Source organism: Chiloscyllium punctatum, chromosome 6, assembly GCF_047496795.1.
Source record: "Chiloscyllium punctatum isolate Juve2018m chromosome 6, sChiPun1.3, whole genome shotgun sequence".
NCBI classification, from domain to species: Eukaryota; Metazoa; Chordata; class Chondrichthyes; order Orectolobiformes; family Hemiscylliidae; genus Chiloscyllium; species Chiloscyllium punctatum.
This window is the reverse complement of record NC_092744.1, coordinates 33,798,637-33,813,331: the sequence shown is the minus strand read 5'-3', so window position 1 is coordinate 33,813,331 and position 14,695 is coordinate 33,798,637. Positions and strand designations below refer to the sequence as shown.

Sequence of the window (14,695 nt, the reverse complement as noted above, 5' to 3'; positions counted from 1 at the left end):
TTATGCCACTAATAGAGTCGCATGACATCACATGGTTAGATTAGATTAGATTACTTGCAGTATGAAAACAGGCCCTTCGGACCAACAAGTCCACACCGACCTGCCAAAGCGCAACCCACCCAGACACACCCCACTACCTTTGCCCCTTCACCTAACGCTACATGAAAGTTAGCATGGCCACTTCCCCAAACCAGCACATTTTTGTATTGTGGGAGGAAACCGGCGCACGGGTCATGTGATATATTTGAGAGAATAGGTAATGGAGCTATGCAAGTGTTCATGTCATATCACGGCTACTTTCTCTAACATCCTGAGTCAAACTTGCAGAACCATAGTTCATATTTCATTTCGACAGATGATAACAGTATTGTTGTCAGCTTCCAGAAGATATTTACATGAGAGAAGCTATTTACATGGCACTGGCTGTGCAGTCAGCATGAGTAGTAGATTGGGAGAAAGTGGGACTGCAGATGCTGGAGTACCAGACGTTTCGGGCATAAGCCCTTCTTCAGGAATTCTCCTGCTCCTCGGATGCTGCCTGGCCTGCTGTGTTTTTCCAGCTCAACATTTTTCAAACATGAGTAGTAGATTGGCAAGACTGGTCTCATAGCGAGGGAGCAAAGGGAGGAAACATCGGAAAGGTTTCCTTCGACATCGATGAATGTTCAAAAATCACATAACTTTGCACTGACATCTTCAACAACACAAATGGGTGCTTCATACCCCAAGTTTCTTCGAAATGAATGGCACAACCGCAGCACAGACTTACGTTTGTGATGCTAGAAGTATTTAATTGCACATTTACTCATCCATTGATGATTTTGGAATTTCAGACAAAGCAGGAAAAACCAAAGCTCTGTCAATGAATATTGGTTGAAAAGAAATCATTTGAGCTCCATCTGTATGTAATAAGAAGGAGGTTCAAACTTAAACCCTGTCAGTTTGGCGTTGAGTTTGTTTACATTCAGAGTCAGTTGTGGAAAAGTTGAAAGAATACATCAGGCTGTGATGGGTTCACAGATTATTGAATTGGACCAAAAAATCTATGCATTTTGTGCCCATGAACTCGCCATTAACCAATCTTATTGTTGAGCAGAAATTGTAGTTAGAGCCTTGCAGGTATGAGGGGGAAGTGTAGAAAATGAAATGTCATGTCACTGATACAATCACATGGCCCCACATGGCTAGTTGATATATGTGTGAGCAACGATAGGAGGGATACGCAGATGTACATGTCTAATCATGGCTACTTTCTCTAAAATTTTGGGTCAAACTTGAAGAACCAGGGATTATACTTCATTTAAAAAAATCGTAAAATGTATTGTTGTTAGTTCTCAGAAGACAGAAAACTGAGAAATTAATGAGACCGTGGGATGTAAATTTCTAGGGCACTGTCCAATGTCAAACAAAGACAGTAATCAAAAATTGGACTTTTTTGTGTAGATATAGATGAATGCGCAACCAGCACATCGAATTGTGAACAAGTCTGCAATAATACAATTGGAAGCTTCACATGCAGCTGCCTTCCTGGGTACAGAATCAACGCAACATACACTTCACGTTGTGATGGTAGGATATTTTTATCCAAATATTACATGCATATTACGCTATTAATGGTTTAAGATTAGCACTTTGTGAAATGGACATCAAATAGTTTCGATTGCGATCTGTGAGCTTCTGTCTTCCAAGATAATCAGTGTCCTGTTATAATGCTGTACACTTACGCTCTTTGCAGAAAGGTTCATGCCAGTATGATGGCGCTAAGTGCTGTGAAACAACGTATTCTTATACATTCTGAGGACTTCTCAATTAATGCTCATAATTGTGCTTTGTTCTTTATTGGCATACCGTTAATGCTAATCACATATTACTTAACTTGGTGAGACATGTCCCTTCATGAGGACAGAATAACCACGTTTATGTGTATGTTCAAGAAGTTTCTTTCGCACAGCGGAAGAAAACATATTTCACAATTCATGGAATGTCTTTGAAATCTATTGTTGCCAGTTTAGAGTGGATATGAACATAAGAGATTGCACTGGCTGTGCAGTCAGCATGAGTAGTAGATTGGCAAGACTGGTCTCATAGCAAGGGAGCAAAGGGAGGAAGCATCGGAAAGGTTTCGTTAAACATAGATGAATGTTCAAAAATCACATAAATTCTCACTGAAATCTTCATCAACACAAATGGATGCTTCATGCCCCTAATTGTCAAAATGAATTCCACACCCACAGCACAGACTTCCATTTGTGATGCTAGAAATATTTAATGGCACGTTTACTCATCCAATGAGAATTTTGGAATTTCAAGCAATGCAGGACACACCAACGCTGTGTCAATGAAAATTGGTTGAAAAGAAGTCTTTTCATCTGAATGAAATAAGAAGGAGGTTCAACCTTAAACCCTCTCGCTGTGCATTTGAGTTTGTCAAAATTCACAGTCAGCTGTGTACAAGGTGAAAGAATTCATCAGTATGTGATGGTTTCAAAGATTATCAACTTGGACCAAAAAAGCTTTGCATTTTGTGCCCATCGACCCACCATTAACCAATCCTATTTTTGAGCAGAAGTTGTAGTCGGAGCCTTGTAGGTGTGATGGCAGAATGCAGAAAGTGAAAGGTTATGCCATTAATACAGCCGCATGGCATCACGTGGTCATGTGATATATTTGAGAGAAATGGTAAGGGAGATATGCAGCTGTTGATTTCCAATCATGGCTACTTTTTCTAACATTCTGAGTCTAGCTTGCAGAACCATAGTTCATATTTCATTTAGACAGATCATAAAAGTATTGTCGTCAGATTACAGAAGATATTTACATAACAAAGTCGTGAGAAACTGATGAGATCATGTGATGTAAATTTCTAAGCCACTGTCTAATGTCAAACAAAGTCAGTAATCAAAAATTGGACTTTTTTGTGTAGATATAGACGAATGCGCAACCAACACATCGAATTGTGAACAAGTCTGCAATAATACAATTGGAAGCTTCACATGCAGCTGCCTTCCTGGGTACAGCATCAACGCAACAAACACTTCACGTTGTGATGGTAGGACATTTTTATCCAAATATTACATGCATATCACGCTGTTAATGATTGAAGCTTACCACTTTGCGGAATATACATCAAACAGTTTCATTTGAGAGCTGTGAGCTCATGAGTTCCAAGATAATCCGTGTCATTTCAAGTGTGTAGTCGGAGCCTTATAGGTGTGAGATGGAAATGCAGAAAGTGAAAAATTATGCCACTAATAGAGTCGCATGACATCACATGGTTAGATTAGATTAGATTACTTGCAGTATGAAAACAGGCCCTTCGGACCAACAAGTCCACACCGACCTGCCAAAGCGCAACCCACCCAGACACACCCCACTACCTTTGCCCCTTCACCTAACGCTACATGAAAGTTAGCATGGCCACTTCCCCAAACCAGCACATTTTTGTATTGTGGGAGGAAACCGGCGCACGGGTCATGTGATATATTTGAGAGAATAGGTAATGGAGCTATGCAAGTGTTCATGTCATATCACGGCTACTTTCTCTAACATCCTGAGTCAAACTTGCAGAACCATAGTTCATATTTCATTTCGACAGATGATAACAGTATTGTTGTCAGCTTCCAGAAGATATTTACATGAGAGAAGCTATTTACATGGCACTGGCTGTGCAGTCAGCATGAGTAGTAGATTGGGAGAAAGTGGGACTGCAGATGCTGGAGTACCAGACGTTTCGGGCATAAGCCCTTCTTCAGGAATTCTCCTGCTCCTCGGATGCTGCCTGGCCTGCTGTGTTTTTCCAGCTCAACATTTTTCAAACATGAGTAGTAGATTGGCAAGACTGGTCTCATAGCGAGGGAGCAAAGGGAGGAAACATCGGAAAGGTTTCCTTCGACATCGATGAATGTTCAAAAATCACATAACTTTGCACTGACATCTTCAACAACACAAATGGGTGCTTCATACCCCAAGTTTCTTCGAAATGAATGGCACAACCGCAGCACAGACTTACGTTTGTGATGCTAGAAATATTTAATTGCACATTTACTCATCCATTGATGATTTTGGAATTTCAGACAAAGCAGGAAAAACCAAAGCTCTGTCAATGAATATTGGTTGAAAAGAAATCATTTGAGCTCCATCTGTATGTAATAAGAAGGAGGTTCAAACTTAAACCCTGTCAGTTTGGCGTTGAGTTTGTTTACATTCAGAGTCAGTTGTGGAAAAGTTGAAAGAATACATCAGGCTGTGATGGGTTCACAGATTATTGAATTGGACCAAAAAATCTATGCATTTTGTGCCCATGAACTCGCCATTAACCAATCTTATTGTTGAGCAGAAATTGTAGTTAGAGCCTTGCAGGTATGAGGGGGAAGTGTAGAAAATGAAATGTCATGTCACTGATACAATCACATGGCCCCACATGGCTAGTTGATATATGTGTGAGCAACGATAGGAGGGATACGCAGATGTACATGTCTAATCATGGCTACTTTCTCTAAAATTTTGGGTCAAACTTGAAGAACCAGGGATTATACTTCATTTAAAAAAATCGTAAAATGTATTGTTGTTAGTTCTCAGAAGACAGAAAACTGAGAAATTAATGAGACCGTGGGATGTAAATTTCTAGGGCACTGTCCAATGTCAAACAAAGTCAGTGATCAAAAATTGTACTTTTTTGTGTAGATATAGATGAATGCGCAACCAGCACATCGAATTGTGAACAGGTCTGCAATAATACAATTGGAAGCTTCACATGCAGCTGCCTTCCTGGGTACAGAATCAACGCAACATACACTTCACGTTGTGATGGTAGGATATTTTTATCCAAATATTACATGCATATTACGCTATTAATGGTTTAAGATTAGCACTTTGTGAAATGGACATCAAATAGTTTCGATTGCGATCTGTGAGCTTCTGTCTTCCAAGATAATCAGTGTCCTGTTATAATGCTGTACACTTACGCGCTTTGCAGAAAGTTTGATGCCAGTATGATGGCGCTAAGTGCTGTGAAACAACGTATTCTTATACATTCTGAGGACTTCTCAATTAATGCTCATAATTGTGCTTTGTTCCTTATTGGCATACCGTTAATGCTAATCACATATTACTTAACATGGTGAGAAATGTCCCTTCATGAGGACAGAATAACCACGTTTATGTGTATGTTCAAGAAGTTTCTTTCGCACAGCGGAAGAAAACATATTTCACAATTCATGGAATGTCTTTGAAATCTATTGTTGCCAGTTTAGAGTGGATATGAACATAAGAGATTGCACTGTCTGCGCAGTCAGCATGAGTAGTAGATTGGCAAGACTGGTCTCATAGCAAGGGAGCAAAGGGAGGAAGCATCGGAAAGGTTTCGTTAAACATAGATGAATGTTCAAAAATCACATAAATTCTCACTGAAATCTTCATCAACACAAATGGATGCTTCATACCCCTAATTGTCAAAATGAATTCCACACCCACAGCACAGACTTCCATTTGTGATGCTAGAAATATTTAATGGCACGTTTACTCATCCAATGAGAATTTTGGAATTTCAAGCAATGCAGGACACACCAACGCTGTGTCAATGAAAATTGGTGGAAAAGAAGTCTTTTCATCTGAATGAAATAAGAAGGAGGTTCAACCTTAAACCCTCTCGCTGTGCATTTGAGTTTGTCAAAATTCACAGTCAGCTGTGTACAAGGTGAAAGAATTCATCAGTATGTGATGGTTTCAAAGATTATCAACTTGGACCAAAAAAGCTTTGCATTTTGTGCCCATCGACCCACCATTAACCAATCCTATTTTTGAGCAGAAGTTGTAGTCGGAGCCTTGTAGGTGTGATGGTGGAGTGCAGAAAGTGAAAGGTTATGCCACTAATACAGTCGCAAGGCATCACATGTGATATATTTGAGAGAAATGGTAAGGGAGATATGCAGCTGTTGATTTCCAATCATGGCTACTTTCTCTAACATTCTGAGTCAAGCTTGCAGAACCATAGTTCATATTTCATTCAGACAGATCATAAAATATTGTGGTCAGAGTACAGAAGATATTTACATAACAGAGTCGTGAGAAACTGATGAGATCATGTGATGTAAATTTCTACGCCACTGCCTAATGTCAAACAAAGACAGTAATCAAAAATTGGACTTTTTTGTGTAGATATAGATGAATGCGCAACCAACACATCGAATTGTGAACAAGTCTGCAATAATACAATTGGAAACTTCACATGCAGCTGCTTTCCTGGGTATAGCATCAACGCAATAAACACTTCACGTTGTGTTGGTAGGACATTTTTATCCAAATATTACATGCATATCACGCTGTTAATGATTGAAGATTACCACTTTGCGGAATGTACATCAAACAGTTTCATTTGTGAGCTGTGAGCTTATGAGTTCCAAGATAATCCGTGTCATTTCAAGTTTGTAGTCGGAGCATTATAGGTGTGAGATGGAAATGCAGAAAGTGAAAAGTTATGCCACTAATACAGTCGCATGACATCGCATGGTTAGATTAGATTAGATTACTTGCAGTGTGAAAACAGGCCCTTCGGACCAACAAGTCCACACCGACCTGCCAAAGCGCAACCCCCCCAGACACACCCCACTACCTTTGCCCCTTCACCTAACGCTACATGAAAGTTAGCATGGCCACTTCCCCAAACCAGCACATTTTTGTATTGTGGGAGGAAACCGGCGCACGGGTCATGTGATATATTTGAGAGAATAGGTAATGGAGATATGCAAGTGTTCATGTCATATCACGGCTACTTTCTCTAACATACTGAGTCAAACTTGCAGAACCATAGTTCATATTTCATTTCGACAGATGATAACAGTATTGTTGTCAGTTTACAGAAGATATTTACATGAGAGAAGCTATTTACATGACACTGGCTGTGCAGTCAGCAGGAGTAGTAGATTGGGAGAAAGTGGGACTGCAGATGCTGGAGTACCAGACGTTTCGGGCAGAAGCCCTTCTTCAGGAATTCTCCTGCTCCTCGGATGCTGCCTGGCCTGCTGTGTTTTTCCAGCTCAACATTTTTCAAACATGAGTAGTAGATTGGCAAGACTGGTCTCATAGCGAGGGAGCAAAGGAAGGAAACATCGGAAAGGTTTCCTTCGACATCGATGAATGTTCAAAAATCACATAACTTTGCACTGACATCTTCAACAACACAAATGGGTGCTTCATACCCCAAGTTTCTTCGAAATGAATGGCACAACCGCAGCACAGACTTACGTTTGTGATGCTAGAAATATTTAATTGCACATTTACTCATCCATTGATGATTTTGGAATTTCAGACAAAGCAGGAAAAACCAAAGCTCTGTCAATGAATATTGGTTGAAAAGAAATCATTTGAGCTCCATCTGTATGTAATAAGAAGGAGGTTCAAACTTAAACCCTGTCAGTTTGGCGTTGAGTTTGTTTACATTCAGAGTCAGTTGTGGAAAAGTTGAAAGAATACATCAGGCTGTGATGGGTTCACAGATTATTGAATTGGACCAAAAAATCTATGCATTTTGTGCCCATGAACTCGCCATTAACCAATCTTATTGTTGAGGAGAAATTGTAGTTAGAGCCTTGCAGGTATGAGGGGGAAGTGTAGAAAATGAAATGTCATGTCACTGATACAATCACATGGCCCCACATGGCTAGTTGATATATGTGTGAGCAACGATAGGAGGGATACGCAGATGTACATGTCTAATCATGGCTACTTTCTCTAAAATTCTGGGTCAAGCTTGAAGAACCAGGGATTATACTTCATTTTAAAAAATCGTAAAATGTATTGTTGTTCGTTCTCAGAAGACAGAAAACTGAGAAATTAATGAGACCGTGGGTTGTAAATTTCTAGGGCACTGTCCAATGTCAAACAAAGTCAGTGATCAAAAATTGGACTTTTTTGTGTAGATATAGATGAATGCGCAACCAGCACATCGAATTGTGAACAAGTCTGCAATAATACAATTGGAAGCTTCACATGCAGCTGCCTTCCTGGGTACAGAATCAACGCAACATACACTTCACGTTGTGATGGTAGGATATTTTTATCCAAATATTACATGCATATTACGCTATTAATGGTTTAAGATTAGCACTTTGTGAAATGGACATCAAATAGTTTCGATTGCGATCTGTGAGCTTCTGTCTTCCAAGATAATCAGTGTCCTGTTATAATGCTGTACATTTACGCGCTTTGCAGAAAGTTTGATGCCAGTATGATGGCGCTAAGTGCTGTGAAACAACGTATTCTTATACATTCTGAGGACTTCTCAATTAATGCTCATAATTGTGCTTTGTTCTTTATTGGCATACCGTTAATGCTAATCACATATTACTTAACATGGTGAGAAATGTCCCTTCATGAGGACAGAATAACCACGTTTATGTGTATGTTCAAGAAGTTTCTTTCGCACAGCGGAAGAAAACATATTTCACAATTCATGGAATGTCTTTGAAATCTATTGTTGCCAGTTTAGAGTGGATATGAACATAAGAGATTGCACTGTCTGCGCAGTCAGCATGAGTAGTAGATTGGCAAGACTGGTCTCATAACAAGGGAGCAAAGGGAGGAAGCATCGGAAAGGTTTCGTTAAACATAGATGAATGTTCAAAAATCACATAAATTCTCATCGAAATCTTCATCAACACAAATGGATGCTTCATACCCCTAATTGTCAAAATGAATTCCACACCCACAGCACAGACTTCCATTTGTGATGCTAGAAATATTTAATGGCACGTTTACTCATCCAATGAGAATTTTGGAATTTCAAGCAATGCAGGACACACCAACACTGTGTCAATGAAAATTGGTTGAAAAGAAGTCTTTTCATCTGAATGAAATAAGAAGGAGGTTCAACCTTAAACCCTCTCGCTGTGCATTTGAGTTTGTCAAAATTCAGTCAGCTGTGTACAAGGTGAAAGAATTCATCAGTATGTGATGGTTTCAAAGATTATCAACTTGGACCAAAAAAGCTTTGCATTTTGTGCCCATCGACCCACCATTAACCAATCCTATTTTTGAGCAGAAGTTGTAGTCGGAGCCTTGTAGGTGTGATGGTGGAGTGCAGAAAGTGAAAGGTTATGCCACTAATACAGTCGCAAGGCATCACATGTGATATATTTGAGAGAAATGGTAAGGGAGATATGCAGCTGTTGATTTCCAATCATGGCTACTTTCTCTAACATTCTGAGTCAAGCTTGCAGAACCATAGTTCATATTTCATTCAGACAGATCATAAAATATTGTGGTCAGAGTACAGAAGATATTTACATAACAGAGTCGTGAGAAACTGATGAGATCATGTGATGTAAATTTCTACGCCACTGCCTAATGTCAAACAAAGACAGTAATCAAAAATTGGACTTTTTTGTGTAGATATAGATGAATGCGCAACCAACACATCGAATTGTGAACAAGTCTGCAATAATACAATTGGAAACTTCACATGCAGCTGCTTTCCTGGGTATAGCATCAACGCAATAAACACTTCACGTTGTGTTGGTAGGACATTTTTATCCAAATATTACATGCATATCACGCTGTTAATGATTGAAGATTACCACTTTGCGGAATGTACATCAAACAGTTTCATTTGTGAGCTGTGAGCTTATGAGTTCCAAGATAATCCGTGTCATTTCAAGTTTGTAGTCGGAGCATTATAGGTGTGAGATGGAAATGCAGAAAGTGAAAAGTTATGCCACTAATACAGTCGCATGACATCGCATGGTTAGATTAGATTAGATTACTTGCAGTGTGAAAACAGGCCCTTCGGACCAACAAGTCCACACCGACCTGCCAAAGCGCAACCCCCCCAGACACACCCCACTACCTTTGCCCCTTCACCTAACGCTACATGAAAGTTAGCATGGCCACTTCCCCAAACCAGCACATTTTTGTATTGTGGGAGGAAACCGGCGCACGGGTCATGTGATATATTTGAGAGAATAGGTAATGGAGATATGCAAGTGTTCATGTCATATCACGGCTACTTTCTCTAACATACTGAGTCAAACTTGCAGAACCATAGTTCATATTTCATTTCGACAGATGATAACAGTATTGTTGTCAGTTTACAGAAGATATTTACATGAGAGAAGCTATTTACATGACACTGGCTGTGCAGTCAGCAGGAGTAGTAGATTGGGAGAAAGTGGGACTGCAGATGCTGGAGTACCAGACGTTTCGGGCAGAAGCCCTTCTTCAGGAATTCTCCTGCTCCTCGGATGCTGCCTGGCCTGCTGTGTTTTTCCAGCTCAACATTTTTCAAACATGAGTAGTAGATTGGCAAGACTGGTCTCATAGCGAGGGAGCAAAGGAAGGAAACATCGGAAAGGTTTCCTTCGACATCGATGAATGTTCAAAAATCACATAACTTTGCACTGACATCTTCAACAACACAAATGGGTGCTTCATACCCCAAGTTTCTTCGAAATGAATGGCACAACCGCAGCACAGACTTACGTTTGTGATGCTAGAAATATTTAATTGCACATTTACTCATCCATTGATGATTTTGGAATTTCAGACAAAGCAGGAAAAACCAAAGCTCTGTCAATGAATATTGGTTGAAAAGAAATCATTTGAGCTCCATCTGTATGTAATAAGAAGGAGGTTCAAACTTAAACCCTGTCAGTTTGGCGTTGAGTTTGTTTACATTCAGAGTCAGTTGTGGAAAAGTTGAAAGAATACATCAGGCTGTGATGGGTTCACAGATTATTGAATTGGACCAAAAAATCTATGCATTTTGTGCCCATGAACTCGCCATTAACCAATCTTATTGTTGAGGAGAAATTGTAGTTAGAGCCTTGCAGGTATGAGGGGGAAGTGTAGAAAATGAAATGTCATGTCACTGATACAATCACATGGCCCCACATGGCTAGTTGATATATGTGTGAGCAACGATAGGAGGGATACGCAGATGTACATGTCTAATCATGGCTACTTTCTCTAAAATTCTGGGTCAAGCTTGAAGAACCAGGGATTATACTTCATTTTAAAAAATCGTAAAATGTATTGTTGTTCGTTCTCAGAAGACAGAAAACTGAGAAATTAATGAGACCGTGGGTTGTAAATTTCTAGGGCACTGTCCAATGTCAAACAAAGTCAGTGATCAAAAATTGGACTTTTTTGTGTAGATATAGATGAATGCGCAACCAGCACATCGAATTGTGAACAAGTCTGCAATAATACAATTGGAAGCTTCACATGCAGCTGCCTTCCTGGGTACAGAATCAACGCAACATACACTTCACGTTGTGATGGTAGGATATTTTTATCCAAATATTACATGCATATTACGCTATTAATGGTTTAAGATTAGCACTTTGTGAAATGGACATCAAATAGTTTCGATTGCGATCTGTGAGCTTCTGTCTTCCAAGATAATCAGTGTCCTGTTATAATGCTGTACATTTACGCGCTTTGCAGAAAGTTTGATGCCAGTATGATGGCGCTAAGTGCTGTGAAACAACGTATTCTTATACATTCTGAGGACTTCTCAATTAATGCTCATAATTGTGCTTTGTTCTTTATTGGCATACCGTTAATGCTAATCACATATTACTTAACATGGTGAGAAATGTCCCTTCATGAGGACAGAATAACCACGTTTATGTGTATGTTCAAGAAGTTTCTTTCGCACAGCGGAAGAAAACATATTTCACAATTCATGGAATGTCTTTGAAATCTATTGTTGCCAGTTTAGAGTGGATATGAACATAAGAGATTGCACTGTCTGCGCAGTCAGCATGAGTAGTAGATTGGCAAGACTGGTCTCATAACAAGGGAGCAAAGGGAGGAAGCATCGGAAAGGTTTCGTTAAACATAGATGAATGTTCAAAAATCACATAAATTCTCATCGAAATCTTCATCAACACAAATGGATGCTTCATACCCCTAATTGTCAAAATGAATTCCACACCCACAGCACAGACTTCCATTTGTGATGCTAGAAATATTTAATGGCACGTTTACTCATCCAATGAGAATTTTGGAATTTCAAGCAATGCAGGACACACCAACACTGTGTCAATGAAAATTGGTTGAAAAGAAGTCTTTTCATCTGAATGAAATAAGAAGGAGGTTCAACCTTAAACCCTCTCGCTGTGCATTTGAGTTTGTCAAAATTCAGTCAGCTGTGTACAAGGTGAAAGAATTCATCAGTATGTGATGGTTTCAAAGATTATCAACTTGGACCAAAAAAGCTTTGCATTTTGTGCCCATCGACCCACCATTAACCAATCCTATTTTTGAGCAGAAGTTGTAGTCGGAGCCTTGTAGGTGTGATGGTGGAGTGCAGAAAGTGAAAGGTTATGCCACTAATACAGTCGCAAGGCATCACATGTGATATATTTGAGAGAAATGGTAAGGGAGATATGCAGCTGTTGATTTCCAATCATGGCTACTTTCTCTAACATTCTGAGTCAAGCTTGCAGAACCATAGTTCATATTTCATTTAGACAGATCATAAAATATTGTGGTCAGATTACAGAAGATATTTACATAACAGAGTCGTGAGAAACTGATGAGATCATGTGATGTAAATTTCTACGCCACTGCCTAATGTCAAACAAAGACAGTAATCAAAAATTGGACTTTTTTGTGCAGATATAGATGAATGCGCAACCAACACATCGAATTGTGAACAAGTCTGCAATAATACAATTGGAAACTTCACATGCAGCTGCTTTCCTGGGTACAGCATCAACGCAACAAACACTTCACGTTGTGTTGGTAGGACATTTTTATCCAAATATTACATGCATATCACGCTGTTAATGATTGAAGATTACCACTTTGCGGAATGTACATCAAACAGTTTCATTTGTGAGCTGTGAGCTTATGAGTTCCAAGATAATCCGTGTCATTTCAAGTTTGTAGTCGGAGCCTTATAACTGTGAGGGGGAAATGCAGAAAGTGAAAAATTAAGCCACTAATACAGTCGCATGACATCACATGGTTAGATTAGATTAGATTACTTGCAGTGTGAAAACAGGCCCTTCGGACCAACAAGTCCACACCGACCTGCCAAAGCACAACCCACCCAGACACACCCCACTACCTTTGCCCCTTCACCTAACGCTACATGAAAGTTAGCATGGCCACTTCCCCAAACCAGCACATTTTTGTATTGTGGGAGGAAACCGGCGCACGGGTCATGTGATATATTTGAGAGAATAGGTAATGGAGATATGCAAGTGTTCATGTCATATCACGGCTACTTTCTCTAACATACTGAGTCAAACTTGCAGAACCATAGTTCATATTTCATTTCGACAGATGATAACAGTATTGTTGTCAGTTTACCGAAGATATTTACATGAGAGAAGCTATTTACATGACACTGGCTGTGCAGTCAGCAGGAGTAGTAGATTGGGAGAAAGTGGGACTGCAGATGCTGGAGTACCAGACGTTTCGGGCAGAAGCCCTTCTTCAGGAATTCTCCTGCTCCTCGGATGCTGCCTGGCCTGCTGTGTTTTTCCAGCTCAACATTTTTCAAACGTGAGTAGTAGATTGGCAAGACTGGTCTCATAGCGAGGGAGAAAAGGGAGGAAACATCGGAAAGGTTTCCTTCGACATCGATGAATGTTCAAAAATCACATAACTTTGCACTGACATCTTCAACAACACAAATGGGTGCTTCATACCCCAAGTTTCTTAGAAATGAATGGCACAACCGCAGCACAGACTTACGTTTGTGATGCTAGAAATATTTAATTGCACATTTACTCATCCATTGATGATTTTGGAATTTCAAACAAAGCAGGAAAAACCAAAGCTCTGTCAATGAATATTGGTTGAAAAGAAATCATTTGAGCTCCATCTGTATGTAATAAGAAGGAGGTTCAAACTTAAACCCTGTCAGTTTGGCGTTGAGTTTGTTTACATTCAGAGTCAGTTGTGGAAAAGTTGAAAGAATACATCAGGCTGTGATGGATTCACAGATTATTGAATTGGACCAAAAAATCTATGCATTTTGTGCCCATGAACTCGCCATTAACCAATCTTATTGTTGAGGAGAAATTGTAGTTAGAGCCTTGCAGGTATGAGGGGGTAGTGTAGAAAATGAAATGTCATGTCACTGATACAATCACATGGCCCCACATGGCTAGTTGATATATGTGTGAGCAACGATAGGAGGGATACGCAGATGTACATGTCTAATCATGGCTACTTTCTCTAAAATTCTGGGTCAAGCTTGAAGAACCAGGGATTATACTTCATTTAAAAAAATCGTAAAATGTATTGTTGTTAGTTCTCAGAAGACAGAAAACTGAGAAATTAATGAGACCATGGGTTGTAAATTTCTAGGGCACTGTCCAATGTCAAACAAAGTCAGTGATCAAAAATTGGACTTTTTTGTGTAGATATAGATGAATGCGCAACCAGCACATCGAATTGTGAACAAGTCTGCAATAATACAATTGGAAGCTTCACATGCAGCTGCCTTCCTGGGTACAGAATCAACGCAACATACACTTCACGTTGTGATGGTAGGATATTTTTATCCAAATATTACATGCATATTACGCTATTAATGGTTTAAGATTAGCACTTTGTGAAATGGACATCAAATAGTTTCGATTGCGATCTGTGAGCTTCTTCTTCCAAGATAATCAGTGTCCTGTTATAATGCTGTACACTTATGCGCTTAGCAGACAGGTTGATGCCAGTATGATGGCGC

At 39.6% G+C, this 14,695-nt stretch overlaps 2 protein-coding genes across 2 annotated transcripts in view; both read left to right on the top strand.

Annotated features, from left to right (window-relative positions):
* The window catches only part of LOC140478652 (uncharacterized), a 76,623-nt gene extending 73,479 nt beyond the window's left edge, over window positions 1-3,144 (top strand). Inside the window, exons 17-18 of the mRNA XM_072571869.1 lie at window positions 1,444-1,569; window positions 2,924-3,144. Coding sequence (XP_072427970.1) covers window positions 1,444-1,569; window positions 2,924-3,144 — 347 coding nt within the window. The remainder of the gene's footprint in view (window positions 1-1,443; window positions 1,570-2,923) is intronic.
* A 753-nt stretch (window positions 3,145-3,897) lies between these two features.
* The window catches only part of LOC140478651 (uncharacterized), a 30,448-nt gene continuing 19,650 nt past the window's right edge, over window positions 3,898-14,695 (top strand). Inside the window, exons 1-8 of the mRNA XM_072571866.1 lie at window positions 3,898-4,009; window positions 4,684-4,809; window positions 6,157-6,282; window positions 7,917-8,042; window positions 9,388-9,513; window positions 11,148-11,273; window positions 12,619-12,744; window positions 14,379-14,504. Of these exons, the coding sequence (XP_072427967.1) occupies window positions 3,898-4,009; window positions 4,684-4,809; window positions 6,157-6,282; window positions 7,917-8,042; window positions 9,388-9,513; window positions 11,148-11,273; window positions 12,619-12,744; window positions 14,379-14,504 (994 nt within the window). The remainder of the gene's footprint in view (window positions 4,010-4,683; window positions 4,810-6,156; window positions 6,283-7,916; window positions 8,043-9,387; window positions 9,514-11,147; window positions 11,274-12,618; window positions 12,745-14,378; window positions 14,505-14,695) is intronic.